Source organism: Elephas maximus, chromosome 8, assembly GCF_024166365.1.
Source record: "Elephas maximus indicus isolate mEleMax1 chromosome 8, mEleMax1 primary haplotype, whole genome shotgun sequence".
Lineage (NCBI taxonomy): Eukaryota > Metazoa > Chordata > Mammalia > Proboscidea > Elephantidae > Elephas > Elephas maximus.
Window position 1 is genome coordinate 72,145,886 of NC_064826.1, and position 21,547 is coordinate 72,167,432.

At 37.6% G+C, this 21,547-nt stretch overlaps 1 protein-coding gene across 1 annotated transcript in view; it reads right to left on the reverse strand.

The window, feature by feature from the left end:
* THSD7A (thrombospondin type 1 domain containing 7A) overlaps positions 1 to 21,547 on the reverse strand; it is a 487,115-nt gene that overhangs the window by 92,021 nt on the left and 373,547 nt on the right. Inside the window, exons 10-11 of the mRNA XM_049894144.1 lie at positions 18,241 to 18,373; positions 16,890 to 16,993 (exon numbers count right to left, since the gene is read on the reverse strand). Coding sequence (XP_049750101.1) covers positions 16,890 to 16,993; positions 18,241 to 18,373 — 237 coding nt within the window. The remainder of the gene's footprint in view (positions 1 to 16,889; positions 16,994 to 18,240; positions 18,374 to 21,547) is intronic.

Below are 21,547 nucleotides of genomic sequence, written 5' to 3' on the forward strand. Positions count from 1 at the left end.
GATGACCCCAAATGGAAACAAGTTCTACTTTATTAGTGAGTGATGAGTACGCTACCAGTACTGTCTCTATTTTTGTGTATCTGAAATTTCCCCCAATTTATTTATTTATTTTTTAAGTGAACGTTTACAAATCCAATCAGTCTGTCACATATAAGTTTACATACATCTCACTCCCTACTCCCACTTGCTCTCCCCCTCTTGAGTCAGCCCTTTCAGTCTCTCCTTTCGTGACAATTTTGCTGGCTTCCCTCTCTCTCTATCATCCCATCCCCCCTCCAGACAAGAGTTACCAACACAATCTCAAGTGTCCACCTGATATAATTAGCTCACTCTTCATCAGCGTCTCTCTCCCACCCGCTGACCAGTCCCTTTCATGTCTGATGAGTTGTCTTCGGGGATGGTTCCTGTCCTGTGCCAACAGAAGGTCTGGGGACCATGGCCGCCGGGATTCCTCTAGTCTCAGTCAGACCATTAAGTTTGGTCTTTTTATGAGAATTTGGGGTCTGTATCCCACTGATCTCCTGCTCCCTCAGGGGTCCTCTGCTGTGCTCCCTGTCAGGGCAGTCATCTATTGTGGCCAGGCACCAACTAGTTCTTCTGGTCTCAGGATAATGTAGGTCTCTGGTTCATGTGGCCCTTTCTGTCTCTTGGGCTCTTAGTTGTCGTGTGGGCTTGGTGTTCTTCATTTTCCTTTGCTCCAGGTGGGTTGAGACCAATTGATGCATCTTAGATGGCCACTTGTTAGCATTTAACACCCCAGACGCCACATTTCAAAGTGGGATGCAGAATGATTTCATAATAGAATTATTTTGCCAATTGACTTAGAAGTCCCTGCAAACCATGTTCCCCAGACCCCCACCCTTGCTCTGCTGACCTTTGAAGCATTCATTTTATCCCAGAAACTTCTTTGCTTTTGGTCCAGTCCAATTGAGCTGACCTTCCATGTATTGAGTGTTGTCTTTCCCTTCACCTAAAGCAGTTCTTATCTACTGATTAATCAATAAAAAACCCTCTCCCACCCTCCCTCCCTCCCCCCCTCGTAACCACAAAAGTATGTGTTCTTCTCAGGTTTACTATTTCTCAAGATCTTATAATAGTGGTCTTATACAATATTTGTCCTTTTGCCTCTGACTAATTTCGCTCAGCATAATGCCTTCCAGGTTCCTCCATGTTATGAAATGTTTCACAGATTCGTCACTGTTCTTTATCGATGCGTAGTATTCCATTGTGTGAATATACCACAATTTATTTACCCATTCATCCATTGATGGACACCTTGGTTGCTTCCAGCTTTTTGCTATTGTAAACAGAGCTGCAATAAAAATGGGTATGCATATATCTGTTCGGGTGAAGGCCCTTATTTCTCTAGGGTATATTCCGAGGAGTGGGATTTCTGGGTTGTATGGTAGTTCTATTTCTAACTGTTTAAGATAACGCCAGATAGATTTCCAAAGTGGTTGTACCATTTTACATTCCCACCAGCAGTGTATGAGAGTTCCAATCTCTCCGCAGCCTCTCCAACATTTATTATTTTGTGTTTTTTGGATTAATGCCAGCCTTGCTGGTGTGAGATGGAATCTCATCGTAGTTTTAATTTGCATTTCTCTAATGGCTAATGATCGAGAGCATTTTCTCATGTATCTGTTGGCTGCCTGAATATCTTCCCTAGTGAAATGTGTGTTCATATCCTTTGCCCACTTCTTGATTGGGTTGTTTGTCTTTTTGTGGTTGAGTTTTGACAGAATCATGTAGATTTTAGAGATCAGGCGCTGGTCGGAGATGTCATAGCTGAAAATTCTTTCCCAGTCTGTAGGTGGTCTTTTTACTCTTTTGGTGAAGTCTTTAGATGAGCATAGGTGTTTGATTTTTAGGAGCTCCCAGTTATCGGGTTTCTCTTCATCATTTTTGGTAATGTTTTGTATTCTGTTTGTACCTTGTATTAGGGCTCCTAGGGTTGTCCCAATTTTTTCTTCCATGATCTTTATCGTTTTAGTCTTTATGCTTAGGTCTTTGATCCACTTGGAGTTAGTTTTTGTGCATGGTGTAAAGTATGGGTCCTGTTTCATTTTTTTGCAAATGGATATCCAGTTATGCCAGCACCATTTGTTAAAAAGACTATCTTTTCCCCAATTAACTGACACTGGGCCTTTGTCAAATATCAGCTCCTCATACGTGGATGGATCTATGTCTGGGTTCTCAATTCTGTTCCATTGGTCTATGTGCCTGTTGTTGTACCAGTACCAGGCTGTTTTGATTACTGTGGCGGTATAATAGGTTCTGAAATCAGGTAGAGTGAGGCCTCCCACTTTCTTCTTCTATTTCAGTAGTGCTTTGCTTATCTGGGGCTTCTTTCCCTTCCATATGAAATTGGTGATTTGTTTCTCTATCCCCTTAAAATATGACATTGGAATTTGGATCGGAAGTGCGTTAAATGTATAGATGGCTTTTGGTAGAATAGACATTTTTACTATGTTAAGTCTTCCTATCCATGAGCAGGGTATGTTTTTCCACTTAAGTATGTCCTTTTGAATTTCTAGTAGTAGAGCTTTGTAGTTTTCTTTGTATAGGTCTTTTACATCCTTGGTAAGATTTATTCCTATGTGTCTTATCTTCTTGGGGGCTACTGTGAATGGTATTGATTTGGTTATTTCCTCTTCGGTGTTCTTTTTGTTGATGTAGAGGAATCCAAGTGATTTTTGTATGTTTATTTTATAACCTGAGACTCTGCCAAACTCTTCTATTAGTTTCAGTAGTTTTCTGGAGGATCCCTTAGGGTTTTCTGTGTATATAATCATGTCATCTGCAAATAGTGATAACTTTACTTCTTCCTTGCCAATCCGGATACCTTTTATTTCTTTGTCTAGCCTAATTGCCCTGGCTAGGACTTCCAGCACGATGTTGAATAAGAGCGGTGATAAAGGGCATCCTTGTCTGGTTCCCGTTCTCAAGGGAAATGCTTTCAGGTTCTCTCCATTTAGAGTGATATTGGCTGTTGGCTTTGCATAGATGCCCTTTATTATGTTGAGGAATTTTCCTTCAATTTCTATTTTGGTAAGAGTTTTTATCATAAATGGGTGTTGGACTTTGTCAAATGCCTTTTCTGCATCAATTGATAAGATCATGTGGTTTTTGTCTTTTGTTTTATTTATGTGATGGATTACATTAATGGTTTTTCTGATATTAAACCAGCCTTGAATACCTGGTATAAATCCCACTTGATCATGGTGAATTATTTTTTTGATGTGTTGTTGGATTCTATTGGCTAGAATTTTGTTGAGGATTTTTGCATCTATGTTCATGAGGGATATAGGTCTATAATTTTCTTTTTTTGTAATGTCTTTACCTGGTTTTGGTATCAGGGAGATGGTGGCTTCATAGAATGAGTTGGGTAGTATTCCGTCATTTTCTATGCTTTGGAATACCTTCAGAAGTAGTGGTGTTAACTCTTCTCTGAAAGTTTGGTAGAACTCTGCAGTGAAGCCGTCCGGGCCAGGGCTTTTATTTGTTGGGAGTTTTTTGATTACCGTTTCAATCTCTTCTTTTGTTATGGGTCTATTTAGTTGTTCTACTTCTGAATGTGTTAGTTTAGGTAGGTAGTGTTTTTCCAGGAATTCATCCATTTCTTCTAGGTTTTCAAATTTGTTAGAGTACAATTTTTCATAATAATCTGAAATGATTCTTTTAATTTCATTTGGTTCTGTTGTGATGTGGTCCTTCTCGTTTCTTATTCGGGTTATTTGTTTCCTTTTCTGTATTTCTTTAGTCAGTCTAGCCAATGGTTTATCAATTTTGTTAATTTTTTCAAAGAACCAGCTTTTGGCTTTGTTAATTCTTTCAATTGTTTTTCTGTTCTCTAATTCATTTAGTTCAGCTCTAATTTTTATTATTTGTTTTCTTCTGGTGCCTGATGGATTCTTTTGTTGCTCAGTTTCTATTTGTTCAAGTTGTAGGGACAGTTCTCTGATTTTGGCTCTTTCTTCTTTTTGTATGTGTGCATTTATCGATATAAATTGGCCTCTGAGCACTGCTTTTGCTGTGTCCCAGAGGTTTTGATAGGAAGTATTTTCATTCTCGTTGCTTTCTATGAATTTCCGTATTCCCTCCTTGATGTCTTCTATAACCCAGTCTTTTTTCAGGAGGGTATTGTTCATTTTCCAAGTATTTGATTTCTTTTCCCTAGTTTTTCTGTTATTGATCTCTAGTTTTATTGCCTTGTGGTCTGAGAAGATGCTTTGTAATATTTCAATGTTTTGGATTCTGCAAAGGTTTGTTTTATGACCTAATATGTGGGCTATTCTAGAGAATGTTCCATGTGCGCTAGAAAAAAAAGTATATTTTGCAGCAGTTGGGTGGAGAGTTCTGTATAAGTCAATGAGGCCAAGTTGGTTGATAGTTGTAATTAGGTCTTCCGTGTCTCTATTGAGCTTCTTACTGGATGTCCTGTCCTTCTCCGAAAGTGGTGTGTTGAAGTCTCCTACTATAATTGTGGAGGTGTCTATCTCACTTTTCAATTCTGTTAAAATTTGATTTATGTATCTTGCAGCCCTGTCATTGGGTGCATAAATATTTAATATGGTTATGTCTTCCTGATCAATTGTCCCTTTTATCATTATATAGTGTCCTTCTTTATCCTTTGTGGTGGATTTTAGTCTAAAGTCTATTTTGTCAGAAATTAATATTGCTACTCCTCTTCTTTTTTGCTTATTGTTTCCTTGATATACTTTTTTCCATCCTTTGAGTTTTAGTTTGTTTGTGTCTCTAAGTCTAAGGTGTGTCTCTTGTAGGCAGCATATAGATGGATCGTGTTTCTTTATCCAGTCTGAGACTCTCTGTCTCTTTATTGGTGCATTTAGTCCATTTACATTCAGCGTAATTATAGATAAATAAGTTTTTAGTGCTGTCATTTTGATGCCTTTTTATGTGTGTTGTTGACAATTTCATTTTTCCACATACTTTTTTGTGCTGAGGCGTTTTTCTTAGTAAATTGTGAGATCCTCATTTTCATAGTGTTTGACTCTATGTTAGTTGAGTCGTTACGTTTTTCTTGGCTTTTATCTTGAGTTATAGAGTTGTTATACCTTTTTGTGGTTACCTTATTATTTACCCCTATTTTTCTAAGTAAAAACCTAACTTGTATTGTTCTATATCGCCTTGTATCACTCTCCATATGGCAGTTCAATGCCTCCTGTATTTAGTCCCTATTTTTGATTATTGAGATCTTTTACCTATTGACTTCCATGATTCCCTGTTATGTGTATTTTTTTTTTAATTAATCTTAATTTGTTTGTTTTTGTGATTTCCCTATTTGAGTTGATATCAGGACGTTCTGATTTGTGACCTTGTGTTGTGCTGATATCTGATATTATTGGTTCTCTGACCAAACAATATCCTTTAGTATTTCTTGTAGCTTTGGTTTGGTTTTTGCAAATTCTCTAAACTTGTGTTTGTCTGTAAATATCTTAATTTCGCCTTCATATTTCAGAGAGAGTTTTGCTGGATATATGATCCTTGGCTGGCAGTTTTTCTCCTTCAGTGTTCTGTATATGTCGTCCCATTCCCTTCTTGCCTGCATGGTTTCTGCTGAGTAGTCTGAACTTATTCTTATTGATTCTCCCTTGAAGGAAACCTTTCTTTTCTCCCTGGCTGCTTTTAAAATTTTCTGTTTATCTTTGGTTTTGGTGAGTTTGATGATAATATGTCTTGGTGTTTTTCTTTTTGGATCAATCTTAAATGGGGTTCGATGAGCATCTTGGATAGATATCCTTTCGTCTTTCATGATGTCAGGGAAGTTTTCTGTCAGGAGTTCTTCAACTATTTTCTCTGTGTTTTCTATTCCCCCTCCCTGTTCTGGGACTCCAATCACCCGCACGTTATCCTTCTTGATAGAGTCCCACATGATTCTTAGGGTTTCTTCATTTTTTTAAATTCTTTTATCTGATTTTTTTTCAGCTATGTTGGTGTTGATTCCCTGGTCCTCCAGATGTCCCAGTCTGCATTCTAATTGCTCGAGTCTGCTCCTCTGACTTCCTATTGCATTGTCTAATTCTGTAATTTTATTGTTAATCTTTTGGATTTCTACATGTTGTCTCTCTATGGATTCTTGCAACTTATTAATTTTTCCACTATGTTCTTGAATAATCTTTTTGAGTTCTTCAAGAGTTTTATCAGTGTGTTCCTTGGCTTTTTCTGCAGTTTGCCTTATTTCATTTGTGATGTCTTGAAGCATTCTGTAAATTAGTTTTTTATATTCTGTATCTGATAATTCCAGAATTGTATCTTCATTTGGGAAAGATTTTGATTCTTTTGTTTGGGGGGTTGGAGAAGCTGTCATGGTCTGCTTCTTTAAGTGGTTTGATATGGATTGTTGTCTCCGAGCCATCACTGGGAAGCTAGTTTTTCCAGAAAATCCACTAAAAAAAAAATGCAGTCAGATCCCTATCAGAGTTCTCCCTCTGGCTCAGGCTATTCAGATGTTAATGAAGCCGCCTGGGGAGGGTAGGGGAGGGAACAGAGAGGTAGGAGAGTAGCACCTCAGAATATAGCCAGAGTTGCTTGTCTTGCTTGGAATGACTATCATATCTGAGATTCCCGCGGGGTGCGTCGCCTATGTGTGCTGGCTGTGTGGAGATTGCCCCCGGGGGGTCTGGCCCGCTGGAGTCACGGTCAGATCCTCCACTTCCAGCTCCACGCCCAGCGTCAAGGCTCCCCTGCTGGGACGGTGCACTCTGGACTCCAAAATCAGTCGCTGCCTCCCGGGGACTTCTCGTCCCTCCAGCCGCGTTGCCGTGCCGCCCCTGTGAAACTGTTGGGCCCCCTCCCGGGGTTAGTTCAGGTGGGTGGAGCAGCTCCCCATGCTTGTGCCGTGACTGAGTGTCCCGGCTGGGACGCTGTTCTCCCCGCTCCAATACCAGTCGCTGCCTCCCGGGGACTTCTCCTACCGGCTGCGGCCCACGCCGCCCGTGAGAACCAGCTGGGCCCCCTCCCGGGGTTAGTTCAGGGGGGTGGAGCAGCTCTCCGTGTTTATGCCGTACCTGCGTCCAGTCCAAATCCCTGCGGGACGGTTCCCTAGCTGGGACGCTGCTCTCCCCATTCCAAGACCAGTCACTGCCTCCCAGGGACTTCTCCTACCGGCTGCGTCCCATGCCGCCCGCGGAACCAGCTGGTCCCCCTCCCGGGGTTAGTTCAGTGGGATGGAGCAGCTCTCTGTGCTTGTGCCGTACCTGACTGGTACGCTGGCTCCAGGCTCGGAAAACAATCGCTGCTTCCCCATATTAGTTCATTCTCCGTCTCTAAATCTGTGTTTGTTGTTCAGGGTTCGTAGATTGTTATGTATGTGATTGATTCACTTGTTTTTCCGTGTCTTTGTTGTAAGAGGGATCCGAGGTAGCGTCTGCCTAGTCCCCTATCTTGGCTCTGCCTCCAATTTCCCCCAGTTTAAATAAAAACAGATCAATAAGTAAAGTGACTAGAATCAACTCCAGAAAGTTTTTGACATTAGTTGAGGTTTGCTCTATGCTTTAAAGGGGAGAATAATAAAGGTGCATGGAATGAAGAGAACTAGACACCATTAGTTTGAGCTGGAAGGACATGAATACCTGTGTTATGCATATATGACTATGTAAATGGAAGACTATTGATTCAGCTCTGAAGTTAATCTAACAGAATTCAGAGTATAGTTGTTCATCTTCATTTTCTTGAAGAGGAATGAAACTCTTTCCTTATTTAGGCTATACAAAAAAGTGGAGTTTTATGGATCTACAGACCACTCTTCAGCATGTGAGGTCATGTTGTCCTCTTGTGTGAATCATCAGGCTGAAATAAATCACCAGATCCAGACTGTGCACACAGAAGTTCATTACAGAAAACACAGAATAAGATCAATGCCATAGTGCCTTGAAAGCCATTAGATTATATGTAACAAAGAATTCAAGGAGTCCTGAAACCTTATTTATTAAATTGAACAATATTAACATGGTTTATCCCACTGCAATAGTATCTGAGAAGCACTGGAGGACATAATACGTTCAGCTGATTGACTGAGGAGATGAGTGATTTTTCCTACAGTTTCATTAAAAAAAAAAAAAAGAAAAGCCAGGAGTGAGAATGAATCAGGGAGAAATGGGGAAAAAAAAAAGATAAAGCTTAACGTGAGTGGGAGTTAGTTACCAAGAGAGCTAATTGTACTTAGAAATAAGACCAAGCCTATAAATAATGCAAGAGAGCCCCAGTTGTTTACTAGGTAGATATAATGATCCTGGTCTTTCTCTGTGAAGAAGAGATTTTCACTGACAAGTTTGTCAAATTACGCTTCCTAATTACAATTTGTTAACATAACCCTCGAAGAATGGAACGAAATGCATTTTTCTTTTTTATTGATCCTGAATGGTTACAATGACCACCAATCTCATTGATGCTCATGATATATATGAAAGTCCTGGGATCATAATGAGAAAATAATAATCAGCTCCCAGTGGAGTAGCTCAGGCCAAGGTCAGTTGGATGCCTGTTTGGGATCTGGAAGGGTTAACAAACTGCATCACAACAAATGGGAGATCCAGGAAACATCACAGGCACAGGACAGTGTGAAGCTTATTTTATGATCCATTTTATTTAAAAAACAACCAATGCTAATAGCATTATATGTCAGGATCCTCGGAGAAATAGAAAACAATACCAAAATCCCCAACTCAACTAGGATGCTAATATTTATAAGAAATTAGAGGAAAACACTTAAAAAGAATTTTGGGATTTTAAAATAATGGTTTAGATAAATGAAAGGTGCAAAAATATTGGGTGATAACTAATAAATACTTTAGCAAAGAGAAGATTTTAAAAATCACTCCTGTCTAAAATTTCTTTAGGGCAAGCTCCTTTCTCTTTTCCATTTCCTTTCTTTTTTTTCTTTCTTTCTCTAGCGTAGCCATCTCATTCTGGGCCTAACCTCAACAACGTCTCTAAGATGTAATCTTTGAAAAGAGAACAAAGTGGGCCAGGGACATAGGCAAAAGGGTTATACAAAAGGGGTCAATATAGATTGAAGTCACTTGATTAATAAGCATAAGATTTAAGCACATTATCTCATACACTTGCAAAATAACAACATTTAAAATGTAGTTAGATATTTATATTTCACATTCCATAAATCGTTTATAATTATTTTTGGTAGAGGTAGAATTAGAACTTTCCTTTTTAATTTCTAGAACTTCCTTTTTCTATTATGTATTTAACCAATAAGTAATGCAGCGTGTACAGTCTCAGGGCCAGGAGGGACCCTGCAATGTTAGACATACTGAAGTTTTCTCTTTCTCGTGGTCTAGGTTTGAGAAGACATCCAAATCGTGCTGGCTTCCATATAAAGAGACAAATGTATCCTAGGCACAGGCCAGTATTACAATGGAATTTCCTCTGCAGGCAAGGATGCGGAGGGGGCAGGGGACTAGGATAGGCAAGGTTGATCCTAGGACTATTAACTCGAGTTCCACCTAATCTATGGAAGGTGGACTTGGCAGGAGATGGCATGAAGATCAGCACGGAGATTGGACAAGAGAAAATTTGAAGTAATTTTTATAAAATCTCTGCATCTAATCCATGCCAATTTTGCATCATGCTCTTGGTATAAATGAGTCACAAGGTAATAAACAATGGAATAATATATATGCATTTTGAGTAGCAGTGACTGACATTGCCTCTTACGGCAGTCATAGAAAAAAAAAAAATAAGTACATGGTCCAAAACTGTGATTCTTTGGAGCCATGCAAATGTAATGGTAACTCTATCTTTGGCTATTATGGCTAGAATTTCATGATATAGTCACCAACCAGTCAACGTTTTAACCTTCTAAATACCATCCAAACTGTAGAAATGGGAACAGAAAAAAGACGGTAGTGGTTATAGTTCTATTAAAAAGCTTACAAACAAGTGACTTGAGTAGTATGAGTCAAACATAAACTGTCTCTTCACCTAGAGAATAAATAGAATGTGGACATAATTTTAATTTCTCTTCCATTGAGAATGCTAAAAGAAAAAATGCCTAATTCATAGGTCTTCTAAAATTTCTACATGAGATTGAAAAACGATTCAAGTTTTAAAGTTGCACAGTCTTGTTAATCCCTTCTTCATTGCTCTCTTTCTTCTCTTTCATTTTACTCTTTATCCTATTAGATAAAATTTCCTGAAACATGCTATTCTCAATACTCAAAACCTTGCTAAAATTCTCCAGTGCTTTGAATTTTCTATTGAGAAAATGTGTCCTCCTTTTCCTCCTGGTATTCAAGATCCTTCACATTGTGGTCCTTCACCTTCAACTCACTCTCAGGACCTTAGCTAATCTGGCCAGTGCTCTTCCCCAAACATGGATTTTACTTCTTATCATTTTGCTTGGGTCATCCTGTTTTTAAACGCAACTTCCTCTTCCATAATGCTCAACCAGGGGTTACCTCTTTTGTTTTCCCTCCAAATTCTTTAGTGCTTATTCTGTACATACACAACTAATGTGACAATATGCCTTGAAAGTTGAATTATGAAACCTGAAATACACACATGGTAAGAGTCTACCATAAGAAATAAACTGAAACTAATTGTTATACGTTTCTATTCCATCTCCATGCTGAGCCCAGTACTATGTAAGCAACGTGGAACATATATTTGTATTCTATAAGTACTTGTTTTATCAATGAGTAAACTGTATTGAATACTATTCAGGAAGTCTGAATTAGATTTTAGGGAATAGATTTTATCCCTAAAACAGATTTTATCCTGTTTTTACAGTTTGTTGAGTGTGCTTAAAATGTACAAACATACCACTCTGTACCCTGGGAGAGAATTTTTACTTAAAGGCACTGATGTTTCACTATTGAAACCAAGTATTAAACATTTACTTTTACAAAAGATTTCTGATGTTTCTATAAAAACACTTGATAGACTTAAAGAAAAATATGCTATATATAGCAGAGTAGCTAATCCAATTTAGAGAAGAGTGGGTAAAAAGTACCAGTGATTCTGGGAAGACTGATACAAACCATTCACCATTACTTCCTTTTAAATTTAAATACACGGTCGCTATGAGTCGGAATCAACTCAACAGCCCTGGGTGTTGGTTTGGGTCATATATAGGAGCCCTGGTGGGGCAGTGATTAAGAGCTCGGCTGCTAACCAAAATGTTGGCAGTTCGAATCCACTAGCCACTGCTTGGAAACCCTATGAGGCTTTTCTATGCTGTCCTGTAGGATCTCTATGAGTCGGAATCAACTCGATGGAAACGGGTTTGGTTTTTTCGTTTGGGTCGTAGACAAGCACATATTCATATATACTTTTCAAGGATTTCCAAGCATTTTGTGTTCTAAAGTAATAGATCATTTCATATAGTCTTGAAATGCGTAGAACGTAGACTTGGTCAAGACTGCATTTCCTTTTTCGGAGTAGACTCTATATTCCTTCCTGCTGCACTGTTCTAACCCACTTCTGGGTAAGGATGGTTCTCATTAACTTGCTTAACTTTTGCAGGTCAGTGCTGAGAATATAAATAGTTACAATTGATTACCTGTTAAAGGGACCTTGGGAACAAAACTGCTTCCCAAATCCTAGAAACATAAGTAACCACAGATAGTTCTACAACTGGAACAATTATGCTATTAACAGTATAAAGAGTAAAGATGACCGTCTGTCTATAATGGTCATTTTATTGTTAACAAGTAGCTAAGTAGCTATATTACTGGATAAGAGAAGACTTGAGAATGCTTGGGTAGTAAAGAGGTAAAAGAGAATTTAGTGTTGTATTTTTCTACTACTATGGAAGGTTAAGTCATTGGAGAAAAACTGAATCATAACACGTGACCTTGTAAGTGTTGTGCTGAGCGACGTATATTATATGAGGCACAAATCCTTTCCTTTTACATGCACAATTAGCAAATTGTCCAGTTTTGAGGTATGAGTCACCAGCCTCTAGACAGAGGAATAATGGGGACCCAGAATATATTTTTCTTTTGTCTTTCATATCCCATGTATTATCTGGTTTCATCTTTAACCCTTTTTTTAATTTTTATTTTTACTTCTAAAGTTCCTTGAGTCAAAATTTTTTTCACAAATTCCCCCAAAGAATGCTGCAATTTCATTATAAAGGCAAATATTTTACTACTATTAATGGCTTTTAAAGCCCACTACTCTCATAACTCTAAAATGCTCTCTTTTTACTGAATTTGGAAACTTCTTCCCAAATGACCAGATAAACTCTAGGAATTTTCTGATCCTATTAGGTGATAGGAGCCCTGGTGGTACAGTGGTTAAGAACTCAGCTGCCAGCCAAAAGGTTGGCAGTTTGAATCCACCAGCCACTCCTTGGAAACCTTATGGGGCAGCTCTACTCTACCCTACATGGTTGCTATGGGTTGGAACTGACTCAATGGCAATGAGTTTGGTTTCTGGCATTAGATAATGACTATTCAGTATTATTAAAAACAGCATCTATGTCATTTATTACATGACTTGACACCAGAAGTCGGCAAACCTTTTCTCTTAAAGGCTTCGGTAGTAAACATTTTTGGCTTTGTGGATTATATGGTCTCTGTTGCAACTACTCAACTTTGCTTTATAGCATGAAAGCAGCCATAGACTATAGATAAATGAATGAGCATGGCTATATGCTCCAATAAAATTTTAATTACAAGAATAGACTTCAGGCTGGAAATGGACCACAGGCCATAGTTTACCAACTGCTGTTCTAGACAAATAGTTTGATAAAGCTATACAATAAACATTTCTATCTTTAGAATTATAGAATAGTAGATTTAGCTATTTTGTATTTTAGTTCATACAATGCTATTACCAAAGCAAATAAGGAAATAGTAGTTTACAGTTAATTGCATTCACGTTAAGTTCTTTAGGTTAAAATGAATGTTTAAAGAGTCTACAAATGCCAACAGGTTAGGGAGAAAAATGTACTAATCATAAAATATAATAGCCACTTTTCCTCCTATATACAACATATCTTTGAGATGTTAGCTTCTCTTATGGCCTAATCAGATTTATATGTGCAGCCCAAAGCTATCTCTACAGCTGCAGTTCTGTATTCCCAAATGCATACATGAACATTTCTACTTGGCTACCCTGCCATCACCTGAAATGAAAAATATACAAAACGCACTTTCCAAATTTAGCTCTGCTTTCAGGCCTGCGAATTTTCACCAATATTACAACTATTCTAACCTATAATAAAACTATTTTCCCAATAATTAAAGCTGAAAATACTGGAGTTAAAGAATCACATGATTATATTTGACTCTTCATTTCTATCACTCCTTCTACTGTCTGCCACTAAGTCCTAAAAACATTTTTCTTTGTGATTTGCCCAAAATACATTTAATTTTGCCTATTTTCACTATCGTGGTTCTAATCTGAGCCCCTTAGTCCAACCTTGTATTGCTACCACTGTTTCCGAGCTGGCACCTGGGCCCATGTGTCTTACCTTTCTAATTCATTCTGCACACAGATAAAAACACTGTTTTCATCAGGCCACTGCTCCTACCACTGATCGAACAAGGTCTAAAATGCTGATCCTGACATTTACATCCCTCCACAAAATCACCCCAGGCTCCAGCTCACATCTTCAGAGCTTCAATCTACTACTTTTCTGTGTACCCATTTAATGTTTTTGCTTTTCTTACCTCAAACACTTAGCTTATAGCATTGATCTTATTTTGAACTTTTTCTCCTTTCTACTTATTTTAATATTATAGTACAAGTCAACTTCCATCTCGTCCTTTAGGTCTTTCTAGAAGTGCTCTTTAGCTTCGAATGACTGTTTTTGCAATTAATCAGTTTGAGTCTTCGATTCCTAATTGTTGGGTGATGTTAGCAGCGATCTCATTTCCCTACCACCTGCAACCTTTCTGGCTTGAACAACTTCATCCTTTCCTGACACTCATGGTTCTTTTCACACAGTCTTCTGTGACTGGAATTAGAAAGTCCGATGTACTAGGGAGAACAGCCTGGAGCTTCTTTATTGTATTTGCTGATTAATGCTAATCTTTACTACACTATTATTTTGATCATTTAAAAACAGCATAAGTTGTTTTTTTTAAGTTTTTGGCCAGATGAAGACAAGGGTGAAAATGGCAAGAATTTGGCAGGTTGATCATGTAGAGTTCTGAAAACTGCCTTGACCATCAAAGAAGAAAATTTTACCTTCTTGCCATTAGCAAAAGATACTTCTGCACCCTGAATTTTCCCCACCTGGTGTTTCTGTAGAAACATAGGATCTAAAGAAAAAAAGTGTTAATCTACCAAGGCAACAAAGAAAAAGGCTAAAGGGATCATCCTGAGTATATTTATTCAGATATTACTTGTTATAATGTAACATTCTCTCCCCAGATATCCTAAAAATGGATTAAGACTGCCAAAATAGAGCAAGCAGTATGAGGAGTATACCAAGATTAGAAGGCATTTAAAAATTTGCAGAGGAAGAGGCACCAGCAATAGGAATTTGAGAATGAAACAATTACGAGGCAGACAAAAATGGCAGTGAAGAAGCTAAAGACCCTTTTTCACAAAAGGAATGCGTTAATAGTATTAGACACTACCAATTGGTCACACGGGATGAGGGGTGAACAGAGGCTTTCAGATTAGGAAATGAGAAGGGTACCAGTAATTACTGAAAGAACATTTCTTGTACCCTGGGTGGTGCAAACAGGTAACGCATTTGGCTGCTTACTGTAAAGGTTGGAGGTTTGAGTTTAGCCAGAGGTACTTTGGAAGAAAGGCCTGGCAAATTACTTAAAAAAAAAAATCAGCCCTTGAAAAGCCTACGGAGCACAGTTCCACTGTGACACACTTGGGTCTGCTGTGAGTAAGAATTGACTTGACAGTCACTGTTTTTTTCTTTTTTTTAATGTATCAAAAAACAAAAGGCTCATGTTAATATTGCTTTTATGCCTCATGTGACACACGTGAACATTCACTGGTGCTGTGATCTTTAGGAAGGGGAACATTTAACATTTCATCAGGACTTAATATGGGTCAAGCACTCCAAGGCTCTTTATGTTCTCAGGCTGAGAGAGAGAAAATGAATCAAGTAAGGTTGTGCAGTTTGTAAGTGATAGAATTCGGAACTGACGCTATTTTCACACTTTTCCTGCTTCTGCCATGTCTCAGATTTTCATTTCACAGTTTGATTTCTGGGCATTATTTGTGCATAGATTATTAAACCAAAACCCTTCGTCGTCAAGTCAATTCCGACTCACAGCGACTCTACGAGACAGAGTATTACGGCTCCATAGGGTCTCCTAGGCGGTCATCTTTAGGGAAGTAGACTGCTACATCTTTCTCCCATGAGGTGGCTGTTACGTTTGAACCGCCGACCTGTCCGTTAGCGGCCCAGTGCTATAACCACTGCGCCACCTGGGCCCATTATATAGATTATAAAAAAAAAAAATAGATTATAGAATCTAAAAATTGGAATAATCCTAAAAGATCATTTGGTCCAATCATCTCTTTATTCTTTTTTTTTTTTTTTAAATCTTAATAACCTTAGAACTAGAGAGAAGAGATGAGCAATTCTCACACTGTGTTAGTGAAAGAACTGAAACTATAACTTACGTTTCCCGATTCCCAAATTATGTACTTCCTCACTATAAACTCTATGTACGGCCCAAAATGTCTACAAATGTACGCTTGATTCAAAGAGAAATTAGCAGGCATGAAAAGGACACCTCTTATCACTCAATTTCTCAATGACCGATTTGAAATGGTGAGAATGATTTTAGATTTTACATTCCTAAATTTCTATAACTGTAAAGAGCAACAGTTTTTTGTTTGTTTTTTAACTTGAAGCTGTAGGGGATATATAATAAAATTTGAGCATAGAAAATAGAATCCTAAAAAGTCATAAATCAAATTTTATGTTTTAAATGGGAACTTCTAAAATGAAGATTATAAATATAAGATCTTTACAAAAGAGAAGTCATTTTTCCCAAATTAAAAACGCAATCTTACATTGTAAAGATGTTATTAAGAGATCAAATCAACAAAAAGTGGAGCTCTGCCCTATCTGTTCAAACTTTATATCGTCACCAGATACCTGACTACAGATGAGGGAGCAAACATGTCTTTATGAATTAAAGAAAGGTAATTACATGTTGAATTGCATATTAAGCTACATTTAAAACATAGAAGAAACTATGCACTAAAAGCCAATTTGAGTAAAAACACGAAATGTATTCTGTAAAGACTGAATTAGCTTCATGTATAAACAACAACACGTGTCAAAGGATTTAAGCATTCTCTGTTATGTCTAGTAAATAATTACGGCAAGCTTGAAACATTTTCACCACCATTTCTGCAAGATCCCCTGTTATGTAGTAGTGCAGACAGATTGCAGTTCACACATTTTTGAGTAAATAAATCTGTCATTGAAAAATCAGTACTGAATACGAACAGAATTGTGGGTACTCATGGTAATGATAGGAAACTTCTGGGGTGGTTAACCAATTATATTACATTATATGCAAGCACATATACAAACAGGCAAGAAAGTAAGGATCTTACCATTATGGTGGTAAGCAAAATGTTATGGATTGCATTGCTCCCAAAACAAAAAACAAACTACATTGTATCATCTACCTCATAACCCTCTCAAAAGCTTGGTCTGATTATCTTCCAAATATGCATGAGGGAAGAACTTAAACCGAGGAGTTAAGAGCTAATGTCAAAGAACAAAAGACGGTTTAAAAACACAAGCTTCTGTGTTTTGGTGTTTTGTAGATGGGTGGTAGCAGATTCATACCTGCTCTGCAGCGTTTCCAAAGCATGGAGTCAACGCAAAACTCATCAAACAGACGAGAATGCTAGTGATGTTGGAGGACTGAAAAGCAAATCCACTGTGGAATGGGACCTCTCACCTCTTGCTTGTCGTCCTGGGCCACAGCCTTCCTGGACTCCAGGACTGCCCTGCTGCACGCTCCAGGGAACTATCTGGCACCTGCGCCATTTGTGAGTCTTCCACCTACAAGAAAAAAGTGGGAGCTCAATGGACAGGAGGCAAAAATGCCAAGCAAATCATAGACATACCATTGGAGACATGACTTTGACCACTGCAAACAGGAAATTATTTGAGAATGCTCAGTCCTATCTACATTTAAGGTAGATCTCCATCAAGGTAACACAAATAGCAGCATTAAAGATAAAAGTACTTTCTATGCAGGGAGGAGAAGAGTACACCATTGTCAAGTTCTATAGGAATGGACTCTACAAATAACAGTTGACCTTTTTAATGATTAGGATTGCTAAGAGATGTACCAGATAGCACCAGAAATGATGTGTCCCATTTAAATAAGGTATATTTATTTTGCATTCAAGTTATGAAGCTGCATTCCAGTCATGAGCACAGGTATTGTATAGTGTTCCTTTGGTTAGCATTGTAGAGGTAACTCAGAAACTGCAATTACATTACACATTCCAAAAATGAATTCCCAAAATAAATACAGGCTAATAGTCATCAATGTTCATGGTTTAAACACACAATTATACTATTTGTCATTTCAGAATTAAAGACATATATATTAAGATTACAATTTGCCATCAATTTCATCTTAAATTAGTATTTTATAATTATAAGCTCCATCAATTGATGCCAAAATATTTCATTTGTTGTCAGGATTGCAATTATATTCTACATCAGGTTTCAATTAGACCCTTTCTATCTTAACTGTCATGAGACAAAATGTCTCTAATAAATTATCAAGATGATATATAGCTTCAATAATCTTAATTTTGTTTGGAGTGGCCACAAAAGGAACAGAACAGACATCTTACTAACATCATTGAGATAAAGATGTCATTTCCTAAGCCAGAATGCCAGCATTTATGAGAAACAGGTGCTCCTTGGTGCCAGGGGAGAAATGCTTAGGCTATTCCTCTAAGTGAAAAAGAATTGCTTCCTAAAGCATGTTTTCATTATTATTAACCACTTTTCTGCATTTCTCATAGTTTATATCAGCATAAGAAATTCCCCCAAACTACTGGAGCTAATGGTAGTTTGGCCATTAGACAAGTATTCATCTCCTTGGAGAGGATTTTGTAGCACTACAGCTCTCCTAAAGAGGCAAGAGAGGGCACAGACAGCCACAAACATCCAAACTCCACCAAGCCTGTGGATTGTGTTGGCTTCCTTTTCTAATCACGTAAAAGAATATGATCTTAAAGTATTTAACAAGCTTATTGTTCGGGATGCTTTTCCTTTAACTGTGTTACCTGTAGCTTTGACACAATTGAGGGGCTTCACAGGCCTTCTCTTCATAGAGAGGATCCATGCAGTCCCGGCCTCCATTGGCTGGCAGCTGAATGATGACCCGATGCCGAGACTGCTTCCTGACTCCCGAGTCCCCTAGAATGAGGCAGCTTTTTAACCTAGGTATTCTGCACTAGGAGTCCCTGGGTGGTGAAAATGGTTAACACACTTAGCTGCTAACCTAAAGGTTGAAGTTCGAGTCCACCCAGAGGTGACTTGGAAGAAAGCCCTGATGATCTGCTTCCAAAAAATCAGCCATTGAAAGCCTTACAGAGCACAGTTCTACTCTGACACACATGATGTCACCATGAGTTGGAGTTGACTCGACTGCAACTGGTTTTATTTTGCATTGAGAAAAGAATCTCCAAATACTAGCCTGTGTGAAGAAATTACATTGCCTCCAGACACATGTGCTTTGACATCCCTGAGTGAGAGGCCTCATCTAATCATTTACTAAATTCTCCTAAAGAATGTTTGTGTTGAAAACCCAATCAATTCATACTTTGAAATGTGAAGAATGGAGAAAACAGTTCCACTCTCAACTAGAGCCTTCCTAATGTGCAGTTACAGAGTAATTGCTCTTTTGTATGTTTCTTTCCCCTTGAGAAATATGACAGATCTAATTAATTTACTTTCCTGTACCTTAAGTTTATACTCCTGCCTTTTCACACAGCCCTCTTTACCACATGGGACTCGTACTCCTCAGCGTATACATTAATGAATCTTCTGTAGGAGGATATGTTCAATGTTTTAATGTGAAATTTTATTTCTTTGTTATTGACTTAATTTGAAATGCATAACTCATAAATTATTCTAGTCATTTATTATTCATGTTAAACAGCCTAAGATCTTCCACTCAGGTCGTATTCTAAACATCAGTGCTGCAAGTAGTGAAATGTAAGTGATTTCCTAGAGGCAGATTTTTAGAGAAACACTCAAAATAGTAATGATTACCGAAAGTAAATCACTCTAGATTAAGTCAAAAGGCAATGAAAATAACTAAGATTTATCTTCAATGAAGATATCAATTTGACAGTATTATGATATGAAGATGTTCAATTTTTTTAAAAAATACTAGAAACAGATAATATATAAGGCCTGCCAACTTTAATAAAATATGTTCCAATTATAATATATACACTCTAAAGATGAATAGCCATTTAGCACAGTTTCATTTATAAAAGATTCCCTAAAGGATTATTTTAATAGAGTTCCCCTGATACATTTATGTTCTTTTGCAAGATCATTAAATATGTGATACACAGACTACAAGAGCAGAAAAATTTAAGAGGATAGCAGCTTCTAATAATTAAAGTTTAATTAGAAATGAAATCAAACATTTTTAAAGTTATGTGTTAGTCAGTGGAAAAATATGATTTGACATTAGAACTTTCCAGCAATGGAACATACTGTCTCAGGAAGTAGGAGTAATCCTCAACACAGTTTGGCAGAAATGTTTAGAGCGGGCTCCTGCATTAGAGGGAGACTGGGTCAGATTACTGATTCCAAAATGTCTGACGACATTGGAGAATCTCTTGGAGAGCTCTTAAAAAAGAAAACCAAAAACAAATAAATAAATAAAACAGATTTCTGGGACTTTAGCCAGAACTACTAAATGAGAATCTTTGGGAGTCAGATTTGGGAATCTGACTTTTAAAAAGCTTGCCAGGTAATAGGGCTGAAAAGCCAGGTTTGAGATTTATTGGAATAGATAATCTTCTATGTCTTGTCTCAGTTTAAGGACTGACATACAATTTCTGGATTATTTCCATTGTGGGGAAACCTGTACTAGTTAACGATTGCATCAACTGTTAGAGTGAATAATTGGAATGCTTCAGGTAATGGGGTAGGGAGCAACACAGAATTAAAGTATTTGAAAATATCATTACGGACTTTTTTATTGTAACAATACTAGTTTGAATGCCAACTGAATCTTTTACATGTTACATATGATTTATTTAGAGGAGCTCTAAGAAAGGCCAATAAGACTTTTAATAAAATTGCTGGTACAGTCTACATCTATTATGTTGTCCAATGACCCCTATTTTAAGACCTGGGTGATAAAGTCCTCTAGTAATTTAAAGCTAGGAAAAATTTTGTTTCCCTTGACAACATGTTAAGAATCCATGTGCTTCTATTTTTTGCTTCAGTAACCAGAATCTCTGAGCTAATTTTCTTCTCAATTGCAGGAGCTTACCATAACTTTGATTTTCCGATATAATTTTTCTCTTCCTCTGCCCCTCTGCTTCATCTTTCTTTTACACTTTTTATTACTATTTTTCTTTTGGTTTATATTTATGATCTGTTTTCAATCCTTCTAAAAGAATATACAAACTAAATGGCCATTCTTATCCTTTGTTTTGCATTGGGGGAAGGAAGGAGCTGTGTGTGTGTGTGTTTCTTGGTTTGCTTGTTTTTCAACAGAGAAAAGAGGAAAAGAGCACAAAGAGAGTGGTCTTTGGTTCCCAGATGCTCAAAATTCTTAGAGGAAATCACTCTTCAACCCTTCTTAACCTGCAGAGAAGATAGCAAACAGAACTGAGATTGGGACCGAGGGATCTAAATACTGGAGGGAACACTGAATTAAGGCATCTTATAGATTGAAGCTCCTGGGTCATTAAGTTAATATTCATGGTGTAAAAATACAATTATACTATTTGTCATTTCAGAATTAAAGACAGATTTATTAAGATGGCAAATTTCTCATCAATTTCATCTTAAATTACTATTTTGTAACTACAAGTTATCTATCTAGATATCACCTATCCTGATGTGTTGGAGAGGACTGCTCCAATTTGGGAAGCAGAAACCAAAAGTTATTGTTTCAATTCTATTTTGTTCATTGACTTCAAAGCAAAAATATCACCTAATATGCAACCCTGTAACATTCTAGTGCTTTCTCATCTCAAACTCCACAAGTTTGTACTTGATATATAAGACCATGATGACTCTTTTCAAGTCCATAATGGATTCCACAATGGCAATCCATTTATTCTTATCACACGTTCAAATTCCTTAACCTTGTGCAGCCCACAGCATAGAGATTGTGACCTGATTAAAGCAGAATACTCCAAAGCTATAACATCCATAGAGGAAGTTAAATGGGGTTACATAAAAAGTGTCATGACATCCATGCGTCTGCCCACTGGGAGGTCTGTTTTCATCTGAACTCCTAGTCAAGAAATTGCTTGTGCACTCAAAGAAACAAGAGCACTATAAAGCTCAGCCAGTAGAGCCCTCAAATAGAGCACAAAGGGAGAGCTACAGCAA